This window comes from Neoarius graeffei, chromosome 8 (assembly GCF_027579695.1).
Source record: "Neoarius graeffei isolate fNeoGra1 chromosome 8, fNeoGra1.pri, whole genome shotgun sequence".
NCBI lineage: Eukaryota > Metazoa > Chordata > Actinopteri > Siluriformes > Ariidae > Neoarius > Neoarius graeffei.
In genome coordinates, this window is record NC_083576.1 from 66,862,877 (window position 1) to 66,890,334 (window position 27,458).

At 42.7% G+C, this 27,458-nt stretch overlaps 1 protein-coding gene across 1 annotated transcript in view; it reads left to right on the forward strand.

Moving 5' to 3' along the window:
* The window catches only part of slit3 (slit homolog 3 (Drosophila)), a 368,151-nt gene that overhangs the window by 244,283 nt on the left and 96,410 nt on the right, over positions 1-27,458 (forward strand). The window contains exons 13-18 of the mRNA XM_060928048.1: positions 9,772-9,915; positions 10,377-10,540; positions 16,878-17,028; positions 19,434-19,508; positions 20,178-20,321; positions 22,197-22,340. Coding sequence (XP_060784031.1) covers positions 9,772-9,915; positions 10,377-10,540; positions 16,878-17,028; positions 19,434-19,508; positions 20,178-20,321; positions 22,197-22,340 — 822 coding nt within the window. The remainder of the gene's footprint in view (positions 1-9,771; positions 9,916-10,376; positions 10,541-16,877; positions 17,029-19,433; positions 19,509-20,177; positions 20,322-22,196; positions 22,341-27,458) is intronic.

Here is a 27,458-nt window from a genome sequence, read left to right on the forward strand (position 1 = left end):
AGTAGTAAAGACAGAAATTAGGCAGCACCATACCTCCATCTTTTTTGGATTTTTGAAGATGGACTTTATTTAGTCTAGGGCGCTTGCCCCTCCATATATAGGCCGCTATGATTGAGTCCAATGAGTCAAAGAAAGATTTGGGAATAAAGATTGGTATAGATTGAAAGAGATATAAAAATTTAGGGAGGATGTTCATTTTAACAGAGTTGATCCGGCCCACCAGGGATGTAGACAGTGGTGACCAGTGCATCAAGCGCTCTTTCACATGATTTAGTAGAGTATAAAAATTTTCTTTAAAGAGATACTTATGTTTCCTTGTAATTGTAACACCAAGGTAGACAAATGTATTTTCCACAATCTTAAAGGGGAGGCTGGTAGCCTGGCAAGCCAGACTAAATGTGAATATTTAGTCTGGCCTCGCTCGTAGACATTTCCGAAGGGTGGGGGTGGAACAACCCGCTGTCTTTCAAACTGTCTCTGTGCGTATAGGCCAACGCTCTGACCAATCAGCGCAACAGTGACTGTGATGTAGTCAGAGCGACAGAAAGCAGTGAGGGAGGCCTTGAAATAAATAATTTTTCAAAATGCTTATTAATTAATAAACAGGTTCTAGATATTAAGAAGTTTGGAGATAATGACCACAAGTTTGGAGTCTGTACCACATACTTAACATACACTCTTATTTTTTTCAAGTGTTTTTCAAGGGTTTGCTTAAACTGTTTTTGAGAGTTTTTATTTTTATTTAGTGGTGTTTGGTGAAATAATTTCCCTTAAATTTAAAATAACGGGAAAATAAGAAACAATCAAAAAGTAATGTTTCAAAGCTGTTTATTAATTCTTCGTACTGCACAAACTAGCCCCATCCTTTTGGCTACGAGCGGAGCCAGCTGGTAGGTCAGACTTTTGCCATAGCCGGTTGGCAAAACAGCGAAAACGTCCTTCTTGAAAAGGAATGAGCGGAGAGCCTCTTCCTGCTCATGTTTCAACGAAAACTCCAAGTCTAATTCTTCTAAAACTGATTCCAAAGCGGAGTCAAACTAGCGCTGTTCACTAGTCGTAGCCATCTTTCCTGTTGTGCTTTCTCCAGCGTCGCACAGCTTTGTCATCACTCCTGCAAAAGCCCGCCCAAAGAATCCAAACAAAAACCTTGCGTTGTGATTGGCGGGCACGATTTGATGCCCGGGGTGTTTTGTTGATATGGTGCGAGGCTAGACCCACTCGCAGGCAAAAAATATTTTTGGCCGCTAGGCGGGTGGGTCTAGTTTACTAGGCTAGGAGGCTGGTATATTTTAAAGCAAGTGCCTCTGTATTCACAGGAAAAAGTTCACTCTTGTGTAACTTTAGTTTATATCCCAAAACCTGGCCAAATTGAGCGAGTAAGGATAGCATGACCGGTAAAGAGGTGTCTGGGTTTGATATAAAAAGTAAAAGATCGTCAGCGTATAGAGACACTTTATGTTCAATTCCTTTCCTCAAAATCCCTGAAATATCCTTGCAGTTACAAAATGCAACTGCTAGAGTCTCTATGGTCAGATCGAAAAGCAATGGGCTTAAAGGGCACCCTTGACGGGTTCCCCTATAAAGATTGAAAGGTTGAGAGCGTTGAGAATTGGTAAGGATAGAAGCAGTTGGGCACGTATATAATAGTTTAACCCACCTAATGTAGTTTGGGCCAAAACCAAATTTTTCCAAAACTGCAAATAAATATTTCCACTCCACATGGTCAAACATTTTCTCTGCATCTAGAGAAAGGACACATTCCGGAACTGCCTCTGAAGGAGAGTACAAAATGTCAAATAAACGAAGAATATTAAAATAAGAATGTCGGTTTTTTACAAAGCCAGTCTGATCCTCTGATATTATTTCTGGTAGTTTGCCTTGCTTGAAAGAATCTGATAACACTAAACATAGATGAGGGGAAAGTAATGAAGAAAATGTTTTGAAAAACTCCGCTGGGAACCCATCAGGTCCAGGGGATTTCCCAGATTGCAATGAGGAGATAGCAGCAGCTACCTTCCCCTGCGATATAGGCTCATCTAACCTAGTCTTATTATCATGGGTAAGTGTGGGGACCTCTAAATGATCTAGGAAATTTTCCATCAGCGTACTGTCATTTGGGAGGTCCGAAGTGTAAAGTCGGGAGTAAAAATTCCTAAATGTGTCGTTGATTTTAGAGGGATCTGAGGTGATGTTACAATCATCCATCTGGATTTTTGTGATGTGCTGTTTTGCTTTAAATCCCTTCAGCTGATTGGCTACCATTTTACCAGATTTGTCGCCATGAACATAGAACAGACTTTTGTTCTGCAATAGTTGCCGTTCAGTTGAATGTGTTGAGAGGAGATCAAATCTAGTTTGGAGTTCCACACGTTTTTTTTTTTTATATAGTTCAGGGTTCTTGATTTGAGCGTATCTTTGATCCACTTCTTTAATTTGAATAGATAGATCTATCCGTTCTTTCTGAGCTCTCTTTTTCATATTTGCGCTAAAAGAAATAGTTTGTCCCCTTAGGTAAGCTTTCAGAGCATCCCAAATGGTCAGGCTGGTGGTTTCAGATGATGCATTTGTATCAAAGAAAAAGGTTATCTGCTCCTCCATAAATTTCACAAAGTTATTATTGGACAGTAAAGTTGAGTTAAAACGCCAATGTCTCTCTGCAACAGGGAGGTCAGGAAGGGTCATGGACAATACCACTGGGGCGTGGTCAGATATCACTATACTCTGATAGTCACAGGAACAGGTAAATGGGATCAAATAATTGTCAACAAGAAAATAGTCAATCCTAGAGTAGGTATGATGAGAATGAGAAAAGAATGAATACTCCCTCTTGTTTGGATTGAGATACCGCCATATTTCTGTGACTCCATAGTCTAAGAAAGACTGAATAAGTGATGCAGATTTAGTCATTATACCAGGGTTAGAAGAAGACCGGTCGAGCACAGGATCGAGCCAACAGTTAAAATCCCCACCAAGTATGAGAGAGTATGAGCTCAGGTCAGGAAGAGAGGAAAAGAAACCTTTTAGAAAACCCACATCATCCACGTTCGGAGCATATACATTGGCAAACACTACCATAGTATTATACAATTTCCCTGAGATAATAATATAGCGACCATTTGTATCTGCTATTACGTTATGGTGTTCAAAGGGAATATTGTGGTTAATAAGAATGGAGACCCCTCTGGCCTTAGCCTGAAAAGTAGAATGAAAATGCTGCCCCACCCAATGCGACATCAGACGCGAACTGTCAGAACCACGAATGTGTGTTTCTTGTAAAAAAGCAACGGCTGTTCCAAATTGCCTGATGTGTGAAAAAAACTCTCCTTTTAACAGGGTGATTTAAACCCTTGACATTCCAGCTCAGAAAATTTAAGGGACTAGCCATTCTCCCTAACAGAGAAGATGGGTAGGTAAGCACAGGTGGTATCAATACTCCAGGTATTGGTCCCAAGATAACATCTCTCATCTCATTATCTCTAGCCGCTTTATCCTGTTCTACAGGGTTGCAGGCAAGCTGGAGCCTATCCCAGCTGACTACGGGCGAAAGGCGGGGTACACCCTGGACAAGTCGCCAGGTCATCACAGGGCTGACACATAGACACAGACAACCATTCACACTCACATTCGCACCTACGGTCAATTTAGAGTCACCAGTTAACCTAACCTGCATGTCTTTGGACTGTGGGGGAAACCGGAGCACCCGGAGGAAACCCACGCAGATATGGGGAGATCATGCAAACTCCGCACAGAAAGGCCCTTGCCGGCCACGGGGCTCGAACCCGGACCTTCTTGCTGTGAGGCAACAGCGCTAACCACTACACCACCGTGCCGCCCCCAAGATAACATCATAAACTCAACACAGAAAGTATGTGTGCAGCCAGGGCTTTTACAGGCTTCCAAAACAGTGTAGGTTCTGAAAAACCCACTCCCCACCCCCCCTTCCCACAACAAGACAGTTGCCAAAGAACATAGCAGCAAGCTCTTCAAAACTTCCATTATCCACCTAACAGAATTCTTCCTGTAGTACCATCTTCAGCTCCCGCATTATTATTCAGAACATAAACTACACTCCTATGTTAACATCTCTTTTTAAGAACACAACCCTATAGGAGGAAAAGCAGCGCCCCAATGGGTCTCATACGTGGCCTTGAATAATGTACAGAAGACTACACATATAAATGGTTACTTTAAAAAAAAATACCAGTGAACTTTACAGTGTTACTCCTACCACGATAGAATAGTCCGTTAAGTTTAAAGAAGAGGAAAGTACTCACACCGCCGCTGCTTTAATTGTCATGGTAACCTTGACTCTGACGGCGGAGGCAGAAAGACCTCGCCGCCAGAAATAAGGAGAAAAACAAAGTATGACAGCGGCCAAACAAAGTAGTTAAGAACCACAATAATCCATCAGCCACAGTCACTAAGCAGTCCTTTATGATGTGTGCGAAACACTTGGGAGGCCATCGACATATCTCCGTGCCTCATCCGCCGATCGCAGCCACTTCCTCTCCCCGCTGGAAAGTGTGATACGGAGCCGAGCGGGGTACAGTAGTGAGGGCTTGAGTCCTCGGTTGTAAAGCTCCGTCATTACTTCCATGTATTCGGCGCGCTGGCTCAAAACTTCTGGGCAGTAATCCTCCACAATACGGATCTGCTGGCCGCAGTAGTCCAGTTTCCCTTTCTGTCTAGCCTCACGAATCAGAAGATCTTTTATCTGGTAACGGTGAAACCGAAGAATGACCGGCCGCGGTCTCTGTCCCGGGGCCGGTTTGGGTGCCAGTGAACGGTGGGCTCTATCGATCTCCAGCGGGGAGGAAAGCATCTCCTTCCCAAAAACCTCACACAGCAGATCAGAGAAGAATTCCGTGGGTCGCCCTCCTTCAGTAGTCTCCGCTAGGCCAAGGATGCGTAGGTTTTGCCGTCTGTTCCGTCCTTCCAGATCGACGACTTTAGCAGTTAGCTTGGAGTTGCTTTCACGGAGGCTGGAGCAGACATTTTCCAGCTCACTGACACTCTGGCTTAGGTCCTCAGAAACAAGCTCGAGTGAACTCAGACGCTGGCCATGTTCTTCTACAGTGGACCGAACTTGGTCGAATTTCGTTTCCAGCAAGCTGAAAGAGGACCTGAAGTCTGTAGCTAATGCCTCACGGTGCTGGTTCAGTAGCGCCGAGATAGCCTCCATCGTTAAGCTAGTCGACGAATCGTCCTTTTTTCTGCCTTTGCCACTCTTTGAAGCCATTTTAAAGTAGGTGCGACTGAAATAAAATAATTGCGCAAATTCTTCAATACTTTGGTTGTGAAATAAATGGTTGAAGGAGTGAAAAAGTTTGAAACGAGCAGCAGCACGTGTGCATTGCGTCTACTCCATGCGGCTGCCACAGGAACTCTTAGCAGCACTTTTAAAATCTGTCTTAGGTTACATGGAGCGTCCGCTATACAAGTGTTTGATAAATTAACCATTACTATAGAAACGATGGCAAGTTCGAATATGTATTAATTGAAATCTCATCTCATCTCATCTCATTATCTCTAGCCGCTTTATCCTTCTACAGGGTCGCAGGCAAGCTGGAGCCTATCCCAGCTGACTATGGGCGAAAGGCGGGGTACACCCTGGACAAGTCGCCAGGTCATCACAGGGCTGACACATAGACACAGACAACCATTCACACTCACATTCACACCTACGGTCAATTTAGAGTCATCAGTTAACCTAACCTGCATGTCTTTGGACTGTGGGGGAAACCGGAGCACCCGGAGGAAACCCATGCGGACACGGGGAGAACATGCAAACTCCACACAGAAAGGCCCTCGCCGGCCACGGGGCTCGAACCCAGACCTTCTTGCTGTGAGGCAACAGCGCTAACCACTACACCCCCGTGCCGCCCTAATTGAAATCTTTGATTCATATTTCATCTCTGATGCTTAACTCCATTTGAACAGTGGTGGAGAAAATCAAAGCAAAAGAGTTGTCAAAACCTTAATATCTGGAGGTATTGCATTTTTTATTAGGTGAGGTGTCTGCACCTGTGATGACCTGGCGACTTGTCCAGGGTGTACCCCGCCTTTCGCCCGTAGTCAGCTGGGATAGGCTCCAGCTTGCCTGCGACCCTGTAGAACAGGATAAAGCAGCTAGAGATAATGAGATGAGATGAGAATGAGAGGTGTCTGCACTCGCAGTTATTGCAGTGGAGGCTATACATTTTCTAAAAGCTTGTCAGAAAAACTTCTTTAAGGCCTGTTTCACAATCAGGGTGTACTTTTCAGGTCCACAATAGTCCAAAAATCAAACCTCAGATTTTTATGTTTCTCTGCTTACCTTTTGAGACAGAAATGAACTACGCAGAATTTCAGAAATACAGGTCATATACTGGGCATGTTACTTGTGGTGAGAAGAGGCATATCGTGTATTTCTAAAACCAACCACCTTTCTTACAGTCCACAAGCGTAAGGGATGACAATCAGGTGTGAGTGGGCACCCTGTTTTATTTAAAAAACAGGGATCTATCAAAGTCTGATCTTCACAACACATGTTTGTGGAAGTGTATCATGGCACGAACAAAGGAGATTTCTGAGGACCTCAGAAAAAGCGTTGTTGATGCTCATCAGGCTGGAAAAGGTTACAAAACCATCTCTAAAGAGTTTGGACTCCACCAATCCACAGTCAGACAGATTGTGTACAAATGGAGGAAATTCAAGACCATTCTTAGGGCCTCTGCATGCTCTTGCGACAAGGCTTTCGCAGATAGCTTTTCGCAGACAGTTGTAATTTATCGTTGAGCGGGGAGTAATAGGCATGCGCGATGTTATTCACTGCCACAACGCAAAGGGGCGCGAAGTCGTGAAATCGCTAGGAGTAGTTGGTGGATGTGGTTAGTGGAGTGTTTATCCTCCGGTTACTTATAATGACTAGAACTGGAGTCGTGTAGATGTACATACTGTACTTCCTCACTTCCTCGATCAACCGCTCTTCGTGCTGCTCCATCTTCGCTCGTGTTTTTAAAAATGGCGGTCATGAAAACAAACCAAACCGGGAAAGTAGGGAAGCGGAAGTGCGTGTACAGCGGATGTAGAGTGGACCAATCAGAGCCCTCTTGTCTGCGACGCTGTCTGTGAGGCTTCTGTGGTGGTCACAATTTTTGGGAGGTGCGCGCAGAGCGTCTGCGAAGGGGGGGGGCTACGCAGACGCCATCTGCGACGCCATCTGCGAGGACTGCGTTGTCAGCATAAATTGGCCATTACCCTCCCCAGGACTGGTCGACCAACAAAGATTACTCCAAGAGCATGGTGTGTAATAGTCGGCGAGGTCACAAAGGACCCCAGGGTAACTTCTAAGCAACTGAAGGCCTCTTTCACATTGGCTAATGTTAATGTTCATGAGTCCACCATCAGGAGAACATTGAACAACAATGGTGTGCATGGCAGGGTTGCAAGGAGAAAGCCACTGCTCTCCAAGAAGAACATTGCTGCTCGTCTGCAGTTTGCTAAAGATCATGTGGACAAGCCAGAAGGCTATTGGAGAAATGTTTTGTGGACAGATGAGACCAAAATAGAACTTTTTTGGTTGAAATGAGAAGCGTTATGTTTGGAGAAAGGAAAACACTGCATTCCAGCATAAGAACCTTATCCCATCTGTGAAACATGATGGTGGTAGTATCATGGTTTAGGCCTGTTTTGCTGCATCTGGGCCAGGACGGCTTGCCATCATTGATGGAACAATGAATTCTGAATTATACCAGCGAATTCTAAAGGAAAATGTCAGGACATCTGTCCATGAACTGAATCTCAAGAGAAGGTGGGTCATGCAGCAAGACAACGACCCTAAGCACACAAGTCGTTCTACCAAAGAATGGTTAAAGAAGAATAAAGTTAATGTTTTGGAATGGCCAAGTCAAAGTCCTGACCTTAATCCAATGGAAATGTTGTGGAAGGACCTGAAGCGAGCAGTTCATGTGAGGAAACCCACCAACATCCCAGAGTTGAAGCTGTTCTGTACGGAGGAATGGGCTAAAATTCCTCTAAGCCGGTGTGCAGGACTGATCAACAGTTACCGCAAACGTTTAGTTGCAGTTATTGCTGCACAAGGGGGTCACACCAGATACTGAAAGCAAAGGTTCACATACTTTTTTGCAACTCACAGATATGTAATATTGGATCATTTTCCTCAATAAATAAATGACCAAATATAATATTTTTGTCTCATTTGTTTAACCGGGTTCTCTTTATCTACTTTTAGGACTTGTGTGAAAATCTGATGATGTTTTAGGTCATATTTATGCAGAAATATAGAAATTCTCAAGGGTTCACAAACTTTCAAGCACCACTGTATATACTGGACCTAGTTGCAGGAGTGAGTTGGCGCTATTCAAAAAGACAGCCATGATTGTGAAAAAGCCCTTAAACACATCTTATCTTGGCAGTGATGTAGTCTGCTGACAGCAGCCATTTTATAATTTTCTGTGACCTAGTTGTAGGGACATCAGAATCCTCAGGACGACTCCTGAGTTGTTGCGGGTTTATCAGCATTGTTCTTTTAGCCAGTTGAATTGACTTTTAGAATTTTGTAAATGTGACTGTAGGTGTTTGTTGTTCTTCAATGAAGTGTACTGGGAGTATCGAGAACAAATATGGAGTGTTTGGGCATCTCTATGGTGCTTTTGGGAAACACTGCTGTAATGAATTTCACTTGTACAAAGTGAACATCCAAAGGGAACACCTTGCAGCGCTCTTAAAAAATGGTACCTGAAGTGTTTGGTGATGTTTTTTGCCTGGCTTTGCAGTAAATAGGGTTTCCTTGCTTTCTTCCTTTTTGAAATCCCCACACCTAATTAGCTCCCCCAGTGAGCAGGCTAACGATGCGTGCGTTCACTGTGAGACAAAGCCTCATTAGAACGGCTTTCACTAATTAAACACAGGCCCCGTGCTAGTCGACTGTCACGTAGTCTAAGTAAGAGAGACATAGAATACAGGAAACAAAGCAGGTGGAAGGGCAGGGCATCTGGATGTAAACTAGAAAAAGATGCAAATGTGCATCTGGTTTTACTAAAGAACCTGAAAGCGTCAATCTCAGTGTATTAAACTGGATTTTCGGTGATCTAAGTGACTGTGAAATTGAATGTGTGTTATGTATATATTGTGAAATGCCTTCCAGTGAATTGTATTTTTGATACACTGTGGAAATCTGGGCAAAACAAAATGCAGCTTGGGATTTTATTCCGTTCTGGTTTGCAGAAATAGCTTCTTAAGCTGTTTGTGATACTGCACTCCTCTGTACAGTTTGGCATGCCAGAGCAGTGGTATCATGAATTTACAGCATCTCAGACACTGCTGGAGGATCTGGGACAGAAAAGTGCTCAGAGCAAGGCACGCATTGTGCTCAGCCCTGAGAAGAATAAAAAGTCTGTGTGCTTTAAGTTGTCAAAGATTTTGGTGGAACTGCCAGTAAAATGGGCCTTCGAGGTTCCAAACTGGCTGCTTTATTCAGACTTTATTCAGTCTCGCAGGCCAATGTCTAGCTCTGGACCTCACAAGTACTTCATAGCCCCTTTACTTTAAATCCCATAATACAGCACATCCATTCGAAATAGCATGGCTGTGAAGAGAATTCCCTTCACTGTACAACATAACTCAAAGCTCTGGTCTAATCTAAAGGGTGAATAGTAAATTTGATCAATGACAGATGGACTCTGATGCGTATTACGTTAGTGTTTTGTGTTTCGTGTACTCTAGCTGACGGCTCTAACTGAAGGATGAAATGTCTTTTTGTCCACCCAGGCTGCTTAATGCCAACAAGATCAACTGCCTGAGGGTGAACACGTTCAAAGACCTGCAGAGTCTCAATCTGCTCTCTCTCTATGACAACAAGCTGCAGACCATCAGCAAAGGCCTGTTCACCCCACTGCGCTCCATCAAGACCCTGTACGTCTCACACACACACACACACACACACACACACACTTCAGTCCACTTCAGAACCCCACTCTAGTCTCTCAGCAACCTCTGCTGATCAAATTTTACATACACGTCTCCCACACTCTAATCACTTGATTACTTTTTTTTTTTGTGCCGAGAATGGATTGACAAAATAATTAAAGCTATTAATAGCCCAAACATTTTTTTCATACTGAAATATTACAACATTTATTAGGATTTAAAAAAAAATTCTATTGTAATTAAATTATAAAAGTATAAATTATAATTATAATTTTAACTATAATTTTAGAATTTAATTTTAATTATAATTGTAAATTATATTGTATTATCTTTTTTTAAAAATAATATTGTGTTCAATTAAGAATTTTTAAGTCCTCTCTTTCCGCTTTCCTCTTCCTCTGTGTCACATTTTTTTTTTTCCCCTCTCACACTCTTTACCGCCTCAGACATCTTGCTCAGAATCCCTTTATGTGTGACTGCCATCTGAAGTGGCTGGCTGACTACCTGTTTGACAATCCCATCGAGACAAGCGGGGCGCGCTGCAGCCACCCGCGCCGCCTCGCCAACAAGCGCATCAGTCAGATCAAGGGCAAGAAGTTCCGCTGCACAGGTAGACTTAACACACTCACACTCTCTCTCAAACACACACACACACACACAAAGGACTCGTAGGGTTCACTGATTCACGCTGGTGAGTTCAAGGACAAAATCAGAGGTTTGGCAGAATACTTCAGCAATGCCAGCCAACAGCACCACCTAAAATTAAATCGTCCCAGCCAAGCAACATTGGTTACATCCATAAATATACAGATAAGAAACCTAGATACCAGACTTAAAGTTTGCTAGAGTGATAATAGAAGTAAGGGTTTTAGGTTTGAACAGTTTTAAGGGAGTTTTAAGGGTCTAATAATCTAATCTATCAAGCGAATGTAACATAGCAAAAAGTGACTTGCGAGCTGCCCTTTGCTATGTGATGAATGAAGCGTAGTACTGTAATTAGTAACAAGTCAAGTTTCAGAATCGTTTCCAAAGCCCCCACTTGTAATTACGGCTTGAAGGGATGTTTATTTACAATGATGTCGCTCAAGAAGTCCTATTTATAATCATTCTGATTTGAACTAAAATACTGGTTTTGAATACACAGCGTAATAGTTTAGCAAGATTAATTAAGTTAACAAGGTATCTGTCATACTGGGTGGCACGGTGAGCTAGTGGTTAGCACTGTCAACTCACAGCTAAAAGGTTCTAGGTTCGAGCCCAGTGACCGATAGGAGGAGTTTGCATGTTCTCCCCATGTCTGTGTGGGTTTCCTCCGGGTGCTCTGGTTTCCCCCACAGTCCAAAGACACGCAGTTAGGTCAACTGGCTACTCTAAATTGCCCATAGGTGTGGATGGTTGTTTCCCAAGCTCAGAAATGGGAGGGTTGTGGCAGGAAGGGCATCTAGTGTAAAACTACGCTCCAGTTAACGCGACATGTGGATCAATAGGGTCCACATGGCAGCGACCCATTGTAGCAGCAATGAAGTCCAAGACGAATTTCCCTTTGGGGACAATAGAGTGCATCTTATCTTATCTTATGACCCCACATACAGTACATAAGTGGAATAAGCTGGAAAAAGTGAGTGACCAAAGTATCTCATCTCATCTCATCTCATCTCATTATCTCTAGCTGCTTTATCCTGTTCTACAGGGTCGCAGGCAAGCTGGAGCCTATCCCAGCTGACTACGGGCGAAAGGCGGGGTACACCCTGGACAAGTCGCCAGGTCATCACAGGGCTGACACATAGACACAGACAACCATTCACACTCACATTCACACCTACGCTCAATTTAGAGTCACCAGTTAACCTAACCTGCATGTCTTTGGACTGTGGGGGAAACCGGAGCACCCGGAGGAAACCCACGCGGACACGGGGAGAACATGCAAACTCCACACAGAAAGGCCCTCGCCGGCCACGGGGCTCGAACCCAGACCTTCTTGCTGTGAGGCGACAGCGCTAACCACTGCACCACCATGCCGCCCGAGTGACCAAAGTATCTGTTATATTAAATTGCTAATATGTTAACAAGCTAGCGAACATTAGGTGTATGATTTTATCATGTAATCAAAATTAACACGCAAGCTAGGTAACATCTCAAGGTCGTCTTTATGTATTTAATGCTAGGTATCAAGTTTGCTAGCAAGTTAGCTAATGGTAGGTAAACAGTTGTAAATTCTCCTAGCATAACTGAAATGCCTTATAAAATACATAGTCTGCTCTATCAAGCTAACACAGCAAGCTTAAATCAGCAGTGGATATTGGTTAGCTAACGATTCTTCGAAACAAGCAAGGTAACCTATGGAAAAAGCAACAGAATGAATGTTTTACATGGATGTTGTTTTTGTTATATTTGCATCATTTAGACAATTTATATGAAATCATGGAGAGGGCGACCGAGAAAGGCTGCTAGGTGGCTTTGTGTAGGTGACTGCCAAGATTGTGTGTGTGAGAGAGAGAGAGAAAGAAAGAATGTGTGTTTCTTTCCCTGGAGAGGGAGCTGTGTGGCATCCTCAGGCCTTGAGCAGTTCTACATACACACTGCCAGGCTTCAGAGTGCTCATGGGACATCACCAGGATACACAGTAGAAAAGAAAACCGTCAGAATGCATTTTTGAAGGTTCATCAAGATCTGTGGGATGTTGCAGTCATGAAAATGGCCATGAAAGCGAATCGCCCCTGTCGACTGTAGCGAGTGTAGTGCTGTGCGCAACCGCTGCTTGCTTTGATATTAACCCCAGGATTTCCCCTAATTACAGCTCTGCCTGTGTCCCTATAGCAGCACAGTAACAAGCACAGGGGGAGTGCCAACACACACTCAATGCCAAGGGTTTGTGCACGAACCGTCTGTGTGTTTGAGTGTGTGTGTGGGTGTGCACAGCAGCAGAGGGCTTTGCTGTACTCCTTTTATTCTGTGTGTGCCAGTCATGTCTCTGTCTGTTTGTTTGTCTATCTGTCTGTGCCCTTGTGTTGTGGGCAGAGCTATGGTCCCCACCGTAACAGCAGCGGGGAAAGTGATGAATGCTTTTCTCAGCAGCTTCCTGCTCTCTTCCTGGCTGCTCCTCCACCTCTCTCCTCCTCTTCCTCTCCTCCTCTTCCTCTCCACTCCTGGCCCCGGGCCCCCAGGCCCCTGGTGCAGCTGTCTCTTGTGCTTGATCTAACCATGTGCCGCCGCCTACACTCGCCTCACATGGTTCCGTCAAGCACCAGGGACCGCTGGACACACTCGCACGCAGCATGGCATTCTGGGATAGGGCACTTCTCGCCCACCGCAAGGAAGAAGAACAAGGCAGCACTTATCATCTCGAATTCAGGAGATACTATCGAGGACATGTACTACATCTAGGACCTCCTGCCTTAGCAAACATGTCCTGAAAAGGGCTTAAATGTTAAACATGTGTGTCCTGATTTTCCTAACAGCCAGATGTTCCTGGGTCAACAAGACTGGAGTTTTAAGTTCAATTTAACCCGCCGGTTGCAAACTCAATCATGTGACATCATTACTAACTTTTTCTTCGATGACATGTTTGCTATTTCCCCCTTGCAAAGTTGTTATTTCAATGTCTTTCTGTCCAACTGCATTGATAACATTAGTAAGTTCATAATCTTTTGAACATTTGCCCACTGCAAAAAATATACCAGATGTGAGGGAGTGTTGTGGCCTAATTAATTCCCAAGATTATCTCGTAAAATAAAGATTTAGCTACCAGAATTACCATTACTGAACCTTATTTATTGATATGACTCGGATACATGACTTACTTATTTACATTACTCCCTTTTTTATGCCACTTGGTCTAAAATATTGCCTTTAATTACATAATATAATCGTTTAGAAACATTAGCAAAGCTAGCAAGCGTTTCCTCTTATGCTAAATGACTAGGCAAGTTTGCCAAACTATCTATTTCATTGTGTCATCAAATAGTTTACCTAATGCTAGCTAGCTTGCTAGTAAACTGGGATAATATATTTAATTACACAATATACAACCAATAATTTAGAAACATTAAAGCTAGAAAGCTTATAATTGTATGCTAAATGGCTAGATAGTTTGCAACCTAGCTAATATTAGGTAAAATGATTTGCTGTATAAGTAACAATATTAGCCCAGTTTGCTAGCAAGGTAGCTAATGTTAGATAAAATTTTATACCTCACATTAGTCCAGGTTGCCAGCAAGCTCTTTAACGCTAGCTTTTTTTTTTTAAATGGAAATAATAAACAGTTTGCTAGCATAATCTTATTGTACTGTGGAATTCAATTCATTATCTTAAGCCCTGTCCACACGGCAACGGATTCAGGTGAATCTGATAAAATTGTTTATCGTTTCGGCCTGGTGTCCACACGGCACCGGCGTTTTGGGTGCCCCAAAACGAAATCTTTTGAGAACGGGTTCCAGAGTGAAAAAATCTGGCAACGGAGCCGTTGCGAAGTCGTCTGGATGAGTAGAACGGATTTGTTTACGATGACATCACAACCACATGTGCTTCACGCCGGGTAGAAGTGTAACAAACTCGATGCGAGTTGTCAACAAATCCTATAACTTGGTTCATGAAACGCGCTTACAAAATATTTTCACTTTGAATATTTATTGTGTAATGGTGCAAATTGAGAGAGAGAGAGAGAGAGAGAGAGAGAGAGAGAGAGAATAGCCCTTAGGGCAGAGTCAATCCCGCCAGCAAAAATAGGGGAAAAAAAAGGAGCGATCTCACCTCTTTAGATGTTTATTTCGGACCATTAAAGAATTCTGGAGGATATCAGAATGTTGGCGTACCGGCTTCCATCTACCCCCATTCATTCCTCTTGCCGCGTCTCCATTCAAACAACGAGCACGTGATTTAAAGGGTCTATATCCATAGGATAGGGAGTGAGAAAGTGTGTGCGTGTGACAGTGACGGGGATAGTCACTGTGCGCATGCGCAGTTATGCGCATGCATCTACTTCTCTTGTCCTGGTGTCTCCGATGGGACCGTCTTACAGCGCATGTCAGGGGTGGGCAATTATTTTTTCCATGGGGCCACATGAGAAACAGAAAATTTTGTGGAGGGCCGGACCAAATGGCTGAACTAAATTCTGCATGATATTAATTGTATTTCTTTATATAAAGCAGTAAATAACATTGTTTTTACAAGCTGCTAAGACTGGTAAGAGTATGGGGAAAAACAAGGTTGCCTTACAAAAAATGTCATTTATTCAATCAAATTTCCCAAAACAATGGTTAACAAAATGTGAACGTTTGTACCATTTTTTTTCAGTCACATTCACCCCAAAACACAATAAAGACATCACAATATTGTCTTTCTACTCCAAATATCAAGCAAGATACATCATATTATAATAATGATGCCCACATTTGTAGTCTAATCACCTCATTTGGTGTTTTTCAGTTTTTTGGATCTGCTCTCCGCAAACTAAACACACGGCTTTATCTCTGACTTCAGTAAATAAATACTTAGCAGTCCATGTTTTGTTGAAAGCCCTGCATTCGGCATCTACCTTTCTTCTTTTTGCGGACATTTTGGGGGCTAAAGTCTTCTTGTGACCTGCTCCCAACAACGTCGATTCAGTATAGGTATCAGATCTACAGATCGTCTCGGGCGCCTGCTGGTGACGTCACACTATGTGATTGGCTGGACCGTTTGAAGGATGACGTACAAGTTTGTGGTTGGTATGGACAAATTACGGAAGTAGTTATCGCGGGATTAGGTTTTGTGGGATTTCATGTCATGTTCATGTCGCGCGCATTGCGTTTTTGTTGAACACAACTTCAAAATAAAAGCAATGCACATTCAGAAAAGAAAAAAAAAGAAGAAACTGGTTGTACGAATCGCTATTCAGTCCATGCATGAGGTAAAATTAGAAAATACGTTTATTTTGTAATTTCTAATTAACCTTACGCGGGCCGGTCAGAATGAACCAAAGGGCCGGATGCGGCCCGCGGGCCGTAAAATGCCCAGGTCTGGCGCACGTAGTGGTGTGGCATGTGTATTGCATCGTTTTCAGCAAGCGTTGCGTTGCCATATGAACCTGATATTTTACTGATCCGTTGCCCATGTGGACGCGATATTTAAAAAAAAAAATCTCGTTGCTGTTGTCGTGTGGATGTAGCCTTAGTTCAGCAAGCTAGCTAACATTACTTCAAATATTTTAATGTGTAACTGAAGACATTAGCATAGTTTGCTAGGGAGCTAGCTAATATTAGCTAAACTATTTGTTTGTGATTCAGCTAGCAATCAAGCTAGCTAACATTAGTCTAAACACTAGGCTGTGTCATCAAAACCAGTAGCTAATTTTTCAAGCGCGTTAGCTAGCATGACATGAACTATTGTGGTGATGTCGTATGATAGGTTTTGCAAACGGCTAATGAAATTTGCCTTAAGCTAAGGCCTTGTTGATGCACAGACACGCTCAGCAAAGTCCTGTATGCTCATGTAGGACAGTGAAAAAGAGGAGAGGAGGAATAATATAAACAATGCCTGTGGAAAGACATCGGTTATGTGACTGAGATATATCTCAATGAACCAGCGCCTCCTGCTCCCCAGAAACCTCCTCTGTTTTTATGTCAAAACACATCTCAAGAGCAGACCTCCGGCAAGTGACCTCGTGCTGTTCGGTCTGCTTTATCAGCACACGCAGCCGTTCCTCAGAAGAAGATGGATGTTTGTTTAGGACTGAGCATGTGTGGGGAGTTCGTGTTTGTGCATGAGTGTAGGGATGTCTGAGTGTGATGGAGTGTATGAAGATCTGCAGTGTGTTACTGTGATGCACTGTTTAGTTATATGTTTAGATATATATGTGTGTGTGTGTGTCAGTGCAGACAGGTGTTTGTGTAAATAAGCATTATGGCTATTTTCTCATTCTCTTCTTTCTCTCTCTCGCACTCTCTCTCTCTCTGTCCTGTGTGTGTCAGGCTCAGAGGACTATCGGAGTCGTCTAACAGGCGAGTGTTTTCAGGACCTCGTGTGCCCTGAACGCTGTCGCTGTGAGGGTACCGTGGTGGATTGTTCCAACCTCAAACTCACCAGCATCCCTCCTCACCTTCCTGAACACACTACTGATCTGTAAGCAAACACACACACTACGTTTGGAGCCCTGAGGGTCCTCACTTTAAAAACTGCAAATGGTCCAATATTTTTTTTTTCTTTACTCCAAATGTGTTTTCTAAGTACTTCCCATCACCTCATCTAGTATTAGTGTACTTATCGATTTGGCTTGGATGTGTATTTATATGACTTCTAATGTCATTTGTCATCTATTGAACTTATAAATGAAGCTGAAGTCAGTGAGTACACGCTGTGTCAAGAACAAAAGATGACATCAGATAGACACATCACCCCACCTCCCTTCTGTGCCGTACAAACTTGGGCTCCAAGCATTACGTGAATGAAAAGATTTTTATTCTGTCCATATTCCGGTTTTATTGCCGTATCACTGGAACGATTTTACCAATAATTTAAACAGTGAATGGCTCAAACACATACACACAATGAATCTCTTTCACCAACTCACGTAGCTGAGTGAGCACAGTATACAGTAGACTCCATCTTGTTCATGGCTCTTCATGCACTGCGCTGCACCTCTCTGCTCCTCTCTGTCCTGCTTGTCCATTCCCTGTCCCTTTTTTCTCATATCTCATTCTGATCGATGGTGAATGACTGCCACAGGTTTTCCTGGACAGTTAGGCTCACGCTGTGAGCTGTTCCCCTGATGCCGCTCGCCCTTCTGCTCATGTGTAGAGGACACGGCAGGCTTTTCCTTCCGCAGTGCCATCAAGTTCACTCATCAATCACACCCTAGGCCTCCTTCATCTTCTCGATCTGTCTCCTACACCGCATCTATTTCTTCAGCATGCAAGTGCAGCCCAGCTTATGGGAAAGTTAGCTGGCTTTTCTTTTCTTTTCCTTGTCCTTCTTTTTGTCCACATTCTACCATTCATCCATTTCCCTACTGCACTGACGTTCTGATTCACATATTCTGTCATGTAAACATTTCTTCCCCCAATTACTTCAGCTCTCGAAGGTGTTTTGTCAAAATTCTTTTTGGTTCCTGTCATCGTCCTTTTCTTCCTCTGAACTCTGCTATGTCGTCTCGGTGTCACATTTTCTTTCCAATCACAGCAACAGAATTTCTTCCTAAAAGAATACTCCCAACTTTTTTTTTTTTAACTTCATGACTGTCGTCTGAAAAGTAGTCCCCTCACTGAAAGGTTGGACTATACATTTTCCATAACCTGCTGGTTCCACTCCCTTATAGCCTCCAGAACAAAAACTGCCTGCAGAGCAGAGTCAAGGTGTGCTCTAAAATTATTGGCCTCCCCCTCAGGTCACTCTCAACTCTCTGTGAGCAACAGACAGTAAACTCAGCAGGCAGGATTCTTCAGGACCCTTCACATGTCCTGTTCCCTGCGTTTGAGTGGCTCCCCTCAGCACGCCGGCTCCATTGTCTGAGCTGCCGAACACAGAGGAGAAGAGCGACCTTTGTCCCCAGAGTGGTTCAGCTCCTCAACTTTCTGCCATCCTTGTCCCTCTACTCACCCCTCCAGCCCCTTCCCCAGATGCACTCTAACCTGTCTGGTGCACTAACCATCCCCTCTGTACATATACCACATTAAACATAGACTCTGCTGCTATTGAGCCTTCTACCTCATAAACAAATTGCACCACACTGTATTTTTGTATATACTGGGTTTTTATTTTATTTTAATTATCATATTTATACATATTGTACCACTGTACAGTTATTTATCAACATACGTACTGTCACCTTGCACACTGTCATAATTTTTATGTGTAATGTTTGTTTGTTTTGTTTTTTATGATGTTTTTAACTGTACTTCTCTGCGTGCCTTTAAATTGCCCCTCGGGGACAAATAAAGTGTTTTGAATTGAATTGAATATATAAAGCATAATTTACAAATAAATTTGACTGAACAATTAATGAAAAATGTGTTTCACATAAACATAACTTGGCCCAGCAAGTTCCCTTAGAATAGAGGCTTTGCACCATCATGTGACCCCATAGCAACAGTAACTACGCCGACATGACAAGGGGCACGCTTGTCGTGCTTCGTTCAGCCAACTGGGTGTGTCCCCTGTCATGGCGGCGTAGTTACCGTTGCTATGGGGTCATGTGATGGTGCAAAGCCTCTGTTGCATTATAAAGTGAGGTTTGAGGAAACCGTTTTTTGTTTTCAGATGCAATGAAAATACTTAAATATTCCTTGAGTAGCAAAGGACTGAGAGCTGCACGGAGCATATACACGACATCAACATTACACTTCGATCTACAATATAAACATATTAATCAGGAAATTTATAGAATCCACTCAGTCCTTGTCTCTGAGCTCTTGCATCTCTATTTTACTCCATGTTATGAATCATCCTCTCACTATTGAATCATTAACCTCTCTCTCCACCTGCACATCCCTCCATCCCCCGCTCTCTCTCTCTCTTCCTGTCCTCTCCAGGCGCCTAAACGACAATGAAATCTCATCGCTGGACACCATGGGGGCTTTTAAGAAGCTCCCAAACCTTCGGAAGATGTACGCCCCTGTTCATTTCTCCATTTTCACTTTAAGAGCTGGTGTTGTTGGGGGATGGGCTTGTCATTTGGGACATCTGGCTGTGAGTTTTTTGTCAATAACTTTATGCGTGATGAGCCACGTAGGCGGCGTAGATAGAGGAAGCAGCAGAATATTGGGCTGAAATGGGCGAAGGCGCAGTGGGATTTATTGTTTGGCGATATTTGCCACCCACTCTGAAGATGGGAAAAGCAGTGGTCTCTCAGAAAGAAGACCAGTGATTTATCAGGCATGAAATTGCTTATGTTATAGTGCTGTTGAACTCATTACAAATGGGAGTCATCTTAAAGTTCCCCTCCTCATGTTTTACTGGAGCACAGATTGCAATCAGTTAGTGAATCACTAGAATACAGCTGAGATAGCGTGTTGCCAGACGTCATAAATGTGTGCTTAAGAAGCCATTAAATTCGATTCGAACTTGCGATTATGAATTAAGTTAGAACGCTTAAAAATAATAAACCGAACATGTCGTTTAATCCCAAAGCTGTTTTTTTTATTATTTTTACAACTCCAAATGGAAATGTGGGAGATTTAAAGTCAGAGCAGATAAAACTGGTTGACAGGTTTATGTTAATATTTTAAAGTAAGATGCTTGAAGCATGACGACCTCTATTTGTTGTTTCATTCCAGAAACCTGAGTAACAATAAGCTGCGGGAGATTCGGGAGGGTGTGTTCGATGGCGCTGGCAGCATCCTTGAGCTCCTACTCACTGGAAACAAGCTACAGGCTGTCCACGGGCGCATGTTCAGAGGCCTGAGTGGCCTCAAAACCCTGTGAGTCAGGTCCCATCTTCCCATTATCCCTTCCTAACCCTGTGCAATGGCTTTAGTTTCAGTATAAATACACACAAGGGGCCACAAAATGACTTCCAAGTTCACTATTTCATAAAGTTCCCAAGCTCTGGAAACATGGGCTTCTCCAGTTGTTGGTAAAATCTAGAGTCCAGTCCACGTCTTTCGCTAGAATAGCTGAATGATCAGCAAAACAGGTTTCACTGATGAGATCTAAAGAGGATTTTAACCACGCAAAACAAATCCTGGGTTCCTGTCACAAGCAGCACACTGCGACATCAAAGATGCTAAAATAATGCGTCTCATGGAGCCTGGGAGTTTGGAATGGCCTTGCTAAGCTCTGCTGTCCATCTAATTAGCCAAATTGGAGAGAGAGGAGTGCGTAGGAGCAAATGAATGGAATCATGCTTCAGCAGTATTGAATTTCGTGGCTTTTAAATCCCAGGAACATGACGCCTAAATTAAGTTTGCCTGTCTCAGGTCCCTGTTTGTCAGGGTCTAATGCGGAATTTGCTGCTTTCACATTTGCGTCCCAACAGCCTCTGGTTTGCATTTAGCCCATTTGTGCAGCTGGGCTTCTTTTCGATGCCCTGGTTATTTTTGACCACTTGAGTTTTTCCTTTGCATTTTATTTGCTAGATGCTTTTATCCAAAGCTACCTAAAAGTCCATCCATCCATTATCTGTAGCCGCTTATCGTGTCCTACAGGGTCGCAGGCAAGCTGGAGCCTATCCCAGCTGACTACGGGCGAGAGGCGGGGTACACCCTGGACAAGTCACCAGGTCATCACAGGGCTGACACATAGACACAGACAACCATTCACACTCACATTCACACCTACGGTCAATTTAGAGTCACCAGTTAACCTAACCTGCATGTCTTTGGACTGTGGGGGAAACCGGAGCACCCGGAGGAAACCCACGCGGACACAGGGAGACTCCACACAGAAAGGCCCTCGCCGGCCACGGGGCTCGAACCCAGACCTTCTTGCTGTGAGGCGACAGTGCTAACCACTACACCACCATGCCGCCCAGAGATGAAAATCTCATCAGGATTTTCAAGTCAGTATAATTAACAGTTATTCCATGAAATCAAGTCGTACATGAGCTGATAGCCAACGAGGGGTGTAGCACTGAGTCAGCTGTAAACCATATATGACGAGATTGAGTGGAATAACTGATTTATTCTTTCCACATTCACTGGATTTTGAGAAACAGAGGTTTTTTTTGCAAATTTGATAAATAAAAACTTTATCCAAAACGTCCAACAAAATCATTTCCACTTAGAATGTACCGTAAACTAATCGTCAAAATGACAGTAGCAATTTGTGAAAAATGCGATAATAATAAGTCTTGAAAAAATTATATATATATATATATATATATATATATATATATATATATATATATATATATATATATATAAATCAAAAACTTTCATTCCATATTTTGTTGCTTTTTTGTATTTTTTTTATGGTTTTGTTTTCGAGTACAGTTTTTATTTCGGCCTTGGTTGGTTCAGCAACACACTCCGCCATTTTGTTTTTCTCTACTCACGGTATATGAGCTGATATCCTAGTAGTAGAGTAGCCGATCAGAGCGCACGATTGCTCATATCCAGTGAATGTGGTTAGAATAAAACATGTTAGAAGTGAGATATTACATCATAAAATATAAGCAGCAATCATGTTCCAATATGTAAACGAAGCCCAGGCATGATGTTGCTTGCCTTGCCTTTATCATGGAAAGGGTGCATAGAGTGTGATCAAATTTTATGATCTTCTCAACAAGCATTCAGTGACTTTAACCATTACTGATTAACTCTGACCCCATGGTGGGTGTGGGTGTGTTCCTACAGGATGCTGAGGAGCAACCAGATCACCTGTGTGGACAACACCACCTTCACGGGCCTCAGCTCGGTACGTCTGCTGTCTCTCTATGATAACCGAATCTCCACGATCGTCCCGGGAGCCTTCTCCACCCTGCACTCCCTCTCCACCATGTGAGTGCTCACCCCGTAGACAAAAACACACAACTACAGTGATACAAACCCAAAAGACATTTGAACCTGGAGTGATTTGAAAATGTCTGTTTTGGTGCATACATAACCCAGCAATTTACAAATATTAAATCATGAGATCGTATAAGATTATTTGTTAACCAATTACTGGTTAAGATGTTAACATATGTGCTCATTCAGATTTTACTACCATTATGATACAGTGATGCATGTATCAGTCAATCTCTGTTCATTCAGGCTGTAAATCAAATCTCCCCGTCGCGGTTGGTTGTGTGTAGCCTTCAGGCAGCTCTGAGTTAAGAGCTGGAGTTCGCTGCACACAGGAAGTCAAATGCAACCCCAATCACACTGCTATTATAATCCCATAGCATGTGGTGCAATCAGAGCGCGCTGTGCTTTTCTATTTGCGTTATTGTTTGCAGATGCCTTTCTAAATTCTGAGGTTGTTTTCTTGGTCACTCGCCGCTTTCACTCCAACATCTGATGTCAGTATTTGGGTTTGGCTTCCTTCAGGCATGACGAACAACATAAAAGACCAAAAACTGGAGCTGCTTTTTTTTTCTGCTAGAAAACAAGTTCATACATTGTGTTGATGACTTCCAGAACATTTCGGTCCTATATGATTATAAACTCCTAGGATTATGAAACACTAACCTGCCAGCATCTTCGTCATTACTAAGATTACATTGGCTAAAATGTAGCCAACATGTTGTTGCTTGTTGGTAAGAAGTGTCAAGGTTGGTATTTCGAACTGAAGATAGCTTTAATATTTACTGAAACACATTTAAGGGGATAATGGGCTTGGGGAAAGTAAAGCAATAGTGCACTGAAAACAGGGAAAATAAATTTCATACAGTAGGCATATCAGGTGAAAAGTCAAATTCAATCCAAATTGCTTGAAAGTGGCCTCATTGAATTCAGAATCGAATGCAGAACAACATACGTTTTACAGAATTAAAATATGTCTATCTGTTCTTGTGATATTACAAATCAAGGATTGAAAAAAACGGCTTAATTTTTAGAAAACTGCTGTAATATTCTGTATGAGGATCACATGGTCCAAAATGGGCCTCGTTAACGAATGAGATCAAATGTTTTTTCTTAATAACTTTTCTATTTTTCCAAGATACACTACCGTTCAAAAGTTTGGGGTCACTTTGAAATGTCCTTATTTTTGAAAGAAAAGCACTGTTCTTTTCAATGAAGATCACTTTAAACTAATCAGAAATCCACTCTATACATTGCTAATGTGGTAAATGACTATTCTAGCTGCAAATGTCTGGTTTTTGGTGCAATATCTCCATAGGTGTATAGAGGCCCATTTCCAGCAACTATCACTCCAGTGTTCTAATGGTACAATGTGTTTGCTCATTGCCTCAGAAGGCTAATGGATGATTAGAAAACCCTTGTACAATCATGTTAGCACAGCTGAAAACAGTTGAGCTCTTTAGAGAAGCTATAAAACTGACCTTCCTTTGAGCAGATTGAGCCCATGTTTACATTAGACTGTATCGGCGGCTCATCAGATTAACGTTTTTAAAACGATTAGTGTGCACACAGCAACACCAATACACGATTTGCGTGCACACAGCAATACCAATACACGGATACGCTCGGCTCCGCAAGCATCCTGCGCTCCAAATCACTCCGCCCTGAACAGCGAGTGCCCTCTGGAGGGTGCGCACTCCGGCCCTGCGCAGCTCACAGAGCGCACGAGTGAAGTGAACAAGCTGTGATTCGGGACTGAGCCGCTGTGTGTGTGATCCCAGCGCATATCACTTAACACTTGCAAGTGGAAGGATGGCAAGCCTAAAGACAATCATAACTACACAATGGGCAGTATTTGCATCAGTATTTGCAGTATTTTCATACTTTTATACTCTTTAATGAAAGGTGATACAAGGCGGAAGTCCGCGCCGTTTTTCAGCAGTCGCGTCACATGACCAACGCCAGCGAATCAGGAAGGTGGATGTCACAGTGACGTTGTCCAATGAGACGCCAGCTAGAGCTCAGCACAGCGTATCCGCGTATTCTGAATGTTTACACAGCACCGGAGCTGACACGATCTGGATTGAACACGTGGACCCTGGCGGATTCCCGTTTCCCGGCGTTTCCAGGCGGTTTAATGTAAACGGACAGTGCATCTGCGAAGAAAACGAGACAGATACGGTCTAATGTAAACGTAGCCTGAGTTTCTGGAGCATCACATTTGTGGGGTCGATTAAATGCTCAAAATGGCCAGAAAAATGTCTTGACTATATTTTCTATTCATTTTACAACTTATGGTGGTAAATAAAAGTGTGACTTTTCATGGAAAACACAAAATTGTCTGGGTGACCCCAAACTTTTGAATGGTAGTGTATTTGTTATATACTGAATACAAAGTTTGAAAATTTAGTAAAAGCAAATTATGCAAATAAGTGTTTGATCAGTTAATTATGCTAATTAGGTAAAAACGTTAAATCAGTACACTCAATAAGAAAGTAATAAAAGATTATTTCTAACACCCTCTTTGTGCTCTGTAGGCCTTTGTATTTCGCTAAAGTAGGGCCTACTAGTGTTTATATTAAAGAATATAAATGATAATATTCACAGTTTTCAAGGCGAACCTCGAAAAAACTGCGTGAGCCACAGCCAATAAACAATTTCAGTTAACTGAAATGAAATTGACACTCGCGTTTCTGACTTCTGGTTTTTCAAAATATCATTCCGACCACTAAGATCTCAATCTTTTTATCAAAAAAACTGCAGTTATTTATTTACATGACTCAGTTTGATTTGAAAAAATAAGTAGGTAAAGCTATGAAAACTCACTTCAAATTCTCCCATGAATCATAACATCAACACTAGCAGATGGAAAATTTTGCTGAATACTTCATCAGAAACAGGGCGGCACGGTGGTGTAGTGGTTAGCGCTGCCGCCTCACAACAAGAAGGTCTGAGTTCGAGCTCCGTGGCCGGCAAGGGCCTTTCTGTGCAGAGTTTGCATGTTCTCCCCGTGTCAGCGTGGGTTTCCTTCATCAGAAACAGTGAGAGCAAAAGAACATCCCTATAAAAGTTATCTGATTGATATTCATGAGTAATCCAGTCAGAAACTGATGAGAAGAGAGAGAGAGAGCACCTGACCGCTTTCCTGTGACTCAAGACGCACCGGCAGTTTCCCAATGTCCCGCGAGCAGAGCGTGAACTCTGTTGTACCAATTTCAACCTGCTGTTACTCCCAAAGTACTGAACAGACCTTAACCAGATGAATTTCTTTGGAAAGCAGATATTATAAGCTTTTTAATGATAGTATTCACGATAGAAAATATTCAAGAGTTAAGCAATGACAGATTTGCAAACTCAGATGAGCATCTGCATGCACAGTTTTCACACCACGGCCAGCGAGTGTCTGATATGCCTATATAATGTTTTAAAATGTTGCACTGACCTGCAATCTGCAGTACAGTATCTGTCTATTTTGTTTGGTATGTTGGTATGTATGTTATCTAATGTAGGTCATTTTCCTCTGGTCATCTGAAAAAGCTCGGACATTTTCAGCCAGAAAAAGAACAGTGGGATTTTACAGTTCCCCCAAACAGGGAACCGGAATAAAAAACAAAATCTGCCTTTATCAAGAAAGAGTTGAAAAGTTGAAAAGAAAGGCCCGACTAAATATTATTGGACTCCAGAACATTCTTGGAAAGTTTGTTTTTTGGTTCCCGAAACAGATCTTTTTTTAGTTCCCCTTTGGTTTTCCAGGAAAGTTTTCTTTGCGGAAATATAATATTTGCTTTCTTTGCGGATTATGGTTCAGAGAATGTTCCCCTAATGTTCTGGTAACCTTTCAGTAATCCTTGCTGTAATCCACTTTTTATAGTCCCCGGAGCATTAAACAAAACGTTTGTTAACCGAAATAGAACGTTCGCAGAATGTTACAAAATTAACAGAGAACCAAAAGCTATGCTGCTCTCCCAGTGTTTGAGTCGTCTCTTATTCGTGTTTTCTCTGAAGATAATGTACCTATTTGATGCTTTGTTGTTCACAGAGCACCATGTGAATAATTAAAGGCAAACACATGGTGGGCCGGCTTGGGTATTAACGTGCACTGATGCCTGCAAGCCCTCACGCGTATGTTAGCGGTGCACTGGAAGGTCATCTCACTTAATTAATCCGTGCTGTAGGGTAGCGCAGAACAACAGCTCTCAGATGCGCCATTTGCTTCTTGTGAATAAAGTGGCTCCACAGCAGCACTAGCGAGTCGGCTGCAGCTGAAGATCAGGACACTGTAACACTGCCTCAGTCAGCCAGGCCCCTCACTTACAGCCTCGCTGACGCATGGCCAGCGACGCCTTCAGCTGGAGGCTAAACTTTTATGATTTAGGTCTTGCTCCAGTAGGCAAGCTTTTGGAGCTCTGAAAGGACCTATGAAAAATCAGTCAGTATCTCGGTCGTGAAAGCTCCACTCCTGTGGTCCATTTAACAGACTCATGGATGGAGGTTAGAGCCTGGCTCAGACCAGATGTGATAAAAATGTGTCTTGGAATTATATTTCTGCCTTATGCTATGTCTTAAAGGGGAGAGAGAAATGTTGTCTTGCAGTGCTGCGGCAGTAAATTGTTAGCTTATCTGGCCATAAGGCTGTTGCCATGGCGTGGTGTCCGTCCATCGTCCGTCTATAGTCCACAATTCAGTTAAATCGTATCTCCTCCGTCAGTTCTTCACAGATTTCTGTTCCGATTGTTTTGTTTGAAAGAACTCATCACTCCACACACAACTTGGTCATTGTTTTGTCAAACTTTTTGCTAACGAGTTCGTAATTAGGCCAAATTAATGAATTTTCCAGGCCTCTGACTGGACTTGTATCTCCTGTCTTATTTCTCATCCGATTCCAGTTCTGATTGATGATTTGGGTAGATCTTCCCTTGAGGAACAAAACTTGGTTGGTTGTTTATTGATTTTCCTTTTGTAAACAATGTGTTTACAACTTTGTTTATTTTCAGTTAAATCATATCTCCTCCATCAATTCTCAATGGATTTCAGTTCTGATTGTTTCGTTTGAAAGAACTAGACCTTCTGCACAACACTCGGTCATTGTATTGTGAAATTTTTGCTAACAAA